We start from the raw sequence: 7,879 nt of genomic DNA, 5'->3' as shown, positions 1-7,879 counted from the left end.
GGGGGGGGGGACAACGACCAATGAATATCAAGTCAGCTGATATTGTTGAGGGTTTAAAAGAATCCCTTTACATCAGTTATTACCTTCAAAGCAGTTTATTTAACACCAGATTAGTGTGTTGCTTTTGGTTCTGTTATTATTTAAATTAATCTCTGTATTTTATTTTATTGTAGTAGCTGCTGAGAGATTTAACTCTGATTTGTATTGTGATGTCATCAAGAACAGATTGAAGGACCCCAGGAAGAACAGCTGTTAGCTTATGCTAAGCTAATGGGGAAACAAACAGCTACTTCTGCACCCCCGGGGTCAGGCTACGGCGTGGGGTCAGTACCTCCATCTAGATTTAAGGCAGAAGCATAAATCCCCCCCCCCCCGGGTCGACTCACCCTCAGTTTGGCGTGATCGACAACCGGTGATGGCGGCGCGTCCCCGTCCACGGTCGCCACGGATACGGCGGCTCTGTCAAACAGCTGCATCTGCTCCACGGCGGCGGCGGCGGCGGCGCTCGTCTCACAGCTGCTGCGCTCTGCTGAGGAGGAAGCACACGGAGAGCGATATGAGGCAGGAACGGTGGTGGTGGTGGGGGGGGCATTCTTCAGCTGGTTACTTAGGCATCGGTGTCGGCCAGGTTGACTGTCAATGTCCCCGTTACGTCTCCCGCCGTTTGGGCAAAAATTCAACTTGTCGAGCTGGCGAGTTCAGGAAATCATCACAAGGAAAAGACAACACCCGCGCGTCATTTACTATGTTACGATATCTAAAATCTAAGATGATTTATGGCCCATAATGACTCAACTGGAGTCATTCTCGTGTTGGACTACGACGTCGTTTGAGTGGTTAAATGTTCCAGATGTGTCCTACAAGAAGGGATCAGACCGAGGGGAAAGGTCATCCGTCTGTATTTACTCTTTATAATTTGTGTTTTCATTTTATGTAATTTTTTTTTTTCTTTTATCTGATGGTGGATGTCGGTAGTTTGGTTGTTTAGTAGTTCTGTTTCTATTGTTTTTCAGGCTTTGTATGAATGTCTTGGTAAAAAATGGAACTCAATAAACTTAAGGAAGTCGACGGACAGAGTAAAGACGCTGAGGCTTCCTGTCCTCTACCTCACCCCCTCATCCTCACTCTGATGAAATTGTTGAATCTTGGTAAATACTAGCTCATGTATTTATTAAGTTTATAATATTGAAAGTAGTTCACTTAACTGGCACCGAGTCTACAAAATAAAGTGTTTGCCTTTATAATAAAAAAAACCTACAAGTAACTGTAAATTATAAAATGAAACTACATTCACATTCACAGCTGCATGGGAGGAAGTCAGGTGTTTCTCACCTGTAGACGTCAGCGATAACAGAGATAATTGGAGAACAGTAACTACACCTGCTCGTTGGTGGAGGACTTACGTGGAGGGCTGTTTGTGTCCGAGCTGCCCCGCGCCTCGCAGAAAGACGCTGAAACGACAAGAAGTACAATCTCAGTTTGGAGTTAGGAGGTTGGATGGGAGGAGTCTCTACGGTGGCCCTAGAGGACAAAAAGCAATGCATTTCACTAAAAAATGTTGCTTTCTGAAATGTTTAAAAAAAAAAAGTTTTCTAGGATTGTTCTTTCTAAAATTTAGTTTTTTCTGCAATTTTGTCTAAAAAAATGTTTTCTAGGATTGGTTTTTCTCAAATTTTGTTTTTTAAAATATGTTTTCTAGGATTGTTTTTTCTCAAATTTTGTTTTTCCTGAAATTTTGTTTTTTCTCAAATTTTGTTTAAAAAAAATATCTTTTCTAGGATTGTTCTTTCTAAAATTTAGTTTCTTCTGCAATTTTGTTTAAAAAAATGTTTTCTAGGATTGTTTTTCTGAAATTTTGTTTTTTAAATATGTTTTCTAGGATTGTTTTTTCTGAAATTTTGTTTTTCCTGAAATTTTGTTTTTTCTGAAATTTTGTTTAAAAAAAATATATTTTCTAGGATAGTTTTTTCAACAAAAAAAAGAATTCTGAAATCTTTAAAAAATATGTTTTCTAAGATTGTGTTTTGTAAAATTTTGTTTTTTCAAAATTTTTGTCTTTTCTGAAATTTTGAAAAAATGTTTTCTTAAATGTGTTTAAAAAAAATTGTTTATCAAAAAAGTTGGAAAAAACGAAAAAACAAAAATTGACTAAAAAGTTATTTTAAAAAAAGGAGAGAAAAAATGACAAAAATTGAAAAAAAATTACAAAAACGTCAAGAAAAGTTTAGAAAAATAAAATGTTGGAATTCCAACCCAGAAAAACAGGAAGTTGCAGGTCAACGGGAAGACAAAAAAAGGGTTAGGAACATAGAAGCTCTTTGCCACATTAGGTCAAAAATCCTCTATTTTACCGCCCTGGTTCTCAGTGCGGTTAGATGACCGGGACAGATTTTCGCCGTCACTTTGTCATCTGACAAACACACAAACGCACAAACGCGTCAGACACGAGGAGACAGAAGAAGAAGCAGGTTCAGGACGTTTCACCTCTCCTGGTGCGCGACGCCTTGACCTCCTCGCAGACTCTCTCGAAGTCTTCGTCCAGCTCGTCTCGGATGATGGCGCGCACCGTGTCCTTCAGGGCGCACGCACGGTGACGGATGTGACGGTCTGACACACACACACACACACACACGCACACACACACACACACACAGCGTTATAATGATAAAACCATTTTTTTAAACTCTATAGTTTATGATGAAATGATTTTTTCATCATAGTTTAATCCATCAAACTTTCCTTTTTTGGATTATTCATTCTAAAAAATCTCACAAGAGTTAAAAAGTCCTGTCTCATTTTGCTCAGAGGAGTTGGAAAGACAGGCAGACAGACAGGCAGACAGACGGATGGAAAGAGACAGACAGAGACAGACAGATAGAGACAGACAGATAGAGACAGACAGACAGACAGAGAAACAGACAACGGAGAGACAGACAGATAGAGACAGACAGACAGACAGACAGAGAAACAGACAGACAGAGAGACAGACGATGGAGAGACAGACAGACGATGGAGAGATAGACAGACGGAGGGACAGACGGACAGACAGACAGACAGATGGAGAGACAGACAGAGAAACAGACAGACAGAGAGACAGACGATGGAGAGACAGACAAACAGACAGAGAAACAGACAGACAGACGATGGAGAGACAGACAGATAGATGGAGAGACAGACAGACCGAGGGACAGGCGGACAGACAGACAGACAGATGGAGAGACAGACAGACGGAGAAACAGACAGACAGAGAGACAGACAACGGACAGACAGACGATGGAGAGACAGACAGACGGACGGAGAGACAGACAGACAGATGGGGAGACAGACAGAGAAAGAGGACAGGCGGTAAGGTAACTGTCGACAGAGAATAGAGGGAGATGGAGAGACAGACAGACAGACAGACAGACAGACAGACGGACGGAGAGACAGAGAGACACACAGACAGACGGACGGAGAGACAGAGAGACACACAGACAGACAGACGGACGGAGAGACAGAGAGACACACAGACAGACGGACGGAGAGACAGAGAGACACACAGACAGACGGACGGAGAGACAGACAGACAGACAGCAGCGTCACACTTTTATTTTTTTTGCAAATGTTTTCACAACAGATCGTGAATACGCATCAGACATTAGACTCTGCGTGAAATTTTTAAGGAAGACGGATACGAAAAAACACAAAGTGAAACTTCGGACACGGGCCCTTCTCGCTCGCTCGCCTCACCCATGGGGTCGCTGTCCGGGTTGTACTCCAGGGCGTTCTGCCAGATGAGGTCGGCGTCCGACATGAACTCGCCGACGGTGACGTACTTCTGCTCGTCGATGTTGGTCATCAGCGTGGAGAAGTCCATCGGCTTCCTGATCACCAGCGTGTAGTCCGGGACCTGGACGGAGGAGAGGAATGAGGGGGGGAAAGGAAGGGAGGACGAGAAAAAGATGAAGGGAGAGGGAGTGATACGAGGACTGACTGCGGTTTAAAAATGAATTCTTCAAGTCTATGCTATATAGAATATATAAGATGTACAGGAACTAGTTAAAGTGGAATGAGTCATTAATCAGTTTTTTCAGTAAAAAAAATAAAAAATAAAATAAAAAAAAGATTTAAAACATTAAACATTTAAAAATATCCGAAAAAAATGGAAAAAACACCAAAAACATAAAAAAAGCACCCACATCATTGAAAAAGTGACAAATGTGGGGAAAAACGATAATAATGGTTGAAAAAAGTGACCAAAACGTGTTTTTTCCGTGGTTTACGTTAAGACAACACGAGGGTTACGTGAGAAAGATATTCCTCAGATATTTAGAGACTCTCGTTCGCTCATGCCACTCCTCGTTTCCGGGTTAGCTCTCCACCAATCAGATTGGTCATTTGAGTCTGGAGTCAGTGGTCCGGATCCCTCGTGTGGTCCAGACCCTCGTGTGGTCCGGACCCATGGTCCAGACCCTCGTGTGGTCCAGACCCTCGTGTGGTCCAGACCCATGGTCCAGACCCTCGTGTGGTCCGCACCCTTAGACTTTACAGTTCGATCTGGATCAAAATGACCGGTGGAAATCACCCCTCGGACCACATGGACCGTGTGACGGTTATGCCGTAAACCCTTTAAACCCTCGTGTTGTCTTCACTTCGGGACCCTTCGTGTCCCTCGGGTCAAACTGACCCGCCTTCCGACTGAGCATGGCAGGGCGGCCAAAATGAAGGCCGACGCCCCCCCGACTGCCGACGCCGACCAGACTTGAGTCACGGCCCTTACAGCAGCGCTTCACGTGATTGGTGGAGAAACTCAGCTGTACTAGATAATAAATAGATAGATAAATAAAATAGAATAGAATAGAATAGAATAAAATAAAATAACAAAAAATAATAATAAAAAATAACAGTAAAATAAAATAGTAAAAAAGAAAACAATTAAATTAAATAGATTAAAATAAAAATTAAAATAAAATAAAATAAAAAAATGACAATAAAATAAAATACTACTAATAAATAATTAAATAAAATAGATTAAAAAAAAAAAGACAATAAAAATAAAATAGTAAAAATAAAATTAATAAATAAATAAAATAGAATAGAATAAATGAAATTTAAAATAATAATAATAAAAAATGACGGTAAAATAAAATAGTAAGAAATAAAAAATTGAATTACATAGATTAAAATAAAATTAAAATAAATATAAAATAAAAGTAAAATTAAAAAATTAAAAAATTACAATTCAATAAAATAGTAACAAAAATAATAAAATAAAATAGATTAAAATAAAATAAAAATAAAAATAAAAAAGACAATAAAATAAAATAGCACAAATAAATAATTAAATAATAGATTAATAGATTGAAATAAAATAAAAAAGTATAAAAAATAAATAAAAATGTTATCACATATAAAATAAAAACCCGCTCACCTCCTCGATGTCGACTGGTTTGGTGAAGGCCCTGAAGCGGCGGTCCAGACTCAGACGCTCAGTGACGTTGCGCAGGAAGAGGCGGAGCTCCCGCAGCACGTCCTCCTCCTGCTCCTCCAGATGGAGGCGGTCCTGCTCTGGCAGCTGGCGGGGGGGGGGCAGGGGGGCCAGAGGAAGGATCTCCAGGGCCTGAGTCACTGAGAGGGGGACAAGGCCAAAAATATCAGCACTCATGTCATGCTTTAGACTGGATGTTGTGGTTTAATCCTTGAAGGGGATCCCACACCTGCCTCGTGTGGTCTAGACGCTCGTGTGGTCCGGACTCTCCCGGACCACACGAGCGTCCGGACCACACTCTTTACACTGCCCCCTTGTGGGTCAAGTACATAAAGGCAAGCTTTTAGAATCTGTTGAATATATGTTCCAATTATGGTGTTGACTACGATGTGAAATATAACGCCAAAAAGAGTTTGGTTACGATCTGTAGAGTGAAAGAGGATGAGGACCTTATTTTTCCATCTTTCCACCTGGCAGGGAAAGTGCTAACTGTTGGTTGTAAAATTAAGTATATGGGTCACATCTCAACACATCTAACGACAGATGATGAGAACCTGTATGGGCAGTGTTGCAAGTTGTATATAAAGGCTAACATGCTAACAGGCTAACATGCTAATAGGCTAACAGGCTAACATGCTAGCCAGGAAGTTCTCCTGCTGTTCTGATACTGTCAAGATAAACCTCTTTAAAGCATATTGTTCTGCTTTTTACACCGTTTCTCTCTACAACGTCCCTGTTAGTGATGGCGTTACATAGTCTGTCCACCAGAGGACGCTCTACAACGTCCCTGTTAGTGATGGTGTTACATAGTCTGTCCACCAGAGGACGCTCTACAACGTCCCTGTTAGTGATGGTGTTGCATAGTCTGTCCACCAGAGGACGCTCTACAACGTCCCTGTTAGTGATGGTGTTGCATAGTCTGTCCACCAGAGGACGCTCTACACGTCAAACAGGAGTTACTACTTTCTCTGCTTTACTGAGGAATCTGATGTATAAATGTATCGGTCGCCTGAATTCTTCTTGTAACTCTGTCATTTCACACCTGATTGGCCCGAGGTTCAGTGCTTAGCTAGTCCCCCTTACGGGATAACTGGTATAGCTGTCTTATTTAATTGGTGTCTGTCTTGTGTATCTGTGTCTTGTTGTTGTTGTTTTTATGGACCTTGAGTCTAGTAATAAAGGCTTTCTATACAACGGAACTAAAACATGAACCTTGGTTTTCAGACTTTCGGTGCGCTAACACTCAACAAGAATACGTGCTCTTTCCGTACGTGCTCTCTTCGTGGAGGGCGGAGGCTCGGCCGCCTGGTTCAGGATGAGGTCCTGGAAGAAGTCGGTCCTCTCCAGCCGCGTGGGAACACGGATGGTGTACACCTCCCCGTACTCCACCCGGAACAGAAACTGAATCTGAGGATGGAAAACGTAGAAGTAGAAGTCAGCTCGGAAAAAAGGTTTAAGAAGCACAGTTTGGCTTCTTTGTGGAAACAAAAATTACAGGAAAAGCTAAAAAATACTTCAATCTGATCTCTTATATGTCTTTTCCACCGAGGCGGTTCTGGTGCTGGTTCAGGGCCAAAAATGGAACCGGTTCTTTGCTTTTCCACAAAAATAAACCTGGTTCTGGGCCAAGAACACGGGTTCCAACCAGCGCTGGTCTAGAGATGAGAACCGGTTACGTCAGGTGCTGGGGGGTTATCATGACGTTTGAAAACCAAAACTTCTTGCGGCCATTTTGAAAACCCCGGTCAGCTGTTAACCACAGAGAGCTGTTAATGTTAGCTTTGGACCTGGATGGGAAACCAGAACCACCGTGGTCTGGGGAGGACACCACCGGTCTGCTGGCTCTCAGACTGGGCGAGATCCAGCTGGTTCTTAGAGAACTGGCGAGTAGAACCAGAACCAAACTGGCACCAGAACCAGAACCAGAACCAGGACCTGGTTAGCCTTGGTGGAAAAGACATATTAGTGGGGAACCATGCCAAGAAAAGTGTTTTTTCCACAAGGGGGTGTCAACGAAACGGCCCATTTGTGTGTCTGTTTCCTGTACGGGACTCTCAGCCCGCTTCCAACCAGAGCTCAAAACACACCAACAAGACCTCCGCGTTTCTCCAAAAGTTGAGGCGGCCTCCACTATTGTTCACATGTGTCCCCATGGTGGCGTCCCCCCCCGCGCATAAGACCTGCACTTTTGCCGGAGCCCTGGGGGCTCCGTCCAGCTTCTCACCTCCGGGTCCAGCTGCTGATGGGGGACGCTGCAGGTGGCGAGGAGGAGGATGGGGGCGAGCGAGGGGATGCTGCCCAGCAGGCTCAGGAAGGACGCCTTCAACGAGGACCCGGCAGTGTCCCACCACTGCTGGATGTGGGGCATGTAGAGGATGCTGGGAGACGTCCGCTTGGCCTCGCAGAACACCT

General features: G+C 43.1%; 1 protein-coding gene across 1 annotated transcript in view; it reads right to left on the bottom strand.

Moving 5' to 3' along the window:
* Positions 1 to 311: 311 nt before the first annotated feature.
* LOC117957214 (ATPase family AAA domain-containing protein 2-like) overlaps positions 312 to 7,879 on the bottom strand; it is a 22,821-nt gene continuing 15,253 nt past the window's right edge. Inside the window, exons 16-22 of the mRNA XM_034892811.1 lie at positions 7,692 to 7,877; positions 6,739 to 6,874; positions 5,411 to 5,607; positions 3,730 to 3,889; positions 2,485 to 2,607; positions 1,381 to 1,451; positions 312 to 689 (exon numbers count right to left, since the gene is read on the bottom strand). Of these exons, the coding sequence (XP_034748702.1) occupies positions 312 to 689; positions 1,381 to 1,451; positions 2,485 to 2,607; positions 3,730 to 3,889; positions 5,411 to 5,607; positions 6,739 to 6,874; positions 7,692 to 7,877 (1,251 nt within the window). The remainder of the gene's footprint in view (positions 690 to 1,380; positions 1,452 to 2,484; positions 2,608 to 3,729; positions 3,890 to 5,410; positions 5,608 to 6,738; positions 6,875 to 7,691; positions 7,878 to 7,879) is intronic.

This window comes from Etheostoma cragini, chromosome 14 (assembly GCF_013103735.1).
Source record: "Etheostoma cragini isolate CJK2018 chromosome 14, CSU_Ecrag_1.0, whole genome shotgun sequence".
NCBI classification, from domain to species: domain Eukaryota; kingdom Metazoa; phylum Chordata; class Actinopteri; order Perciformes; family Percidae; genus Etheostoma; species Etheostoma cragini.
This window is presented reverse-complemented; position numbering and strand designations above follow the sequence as displayed.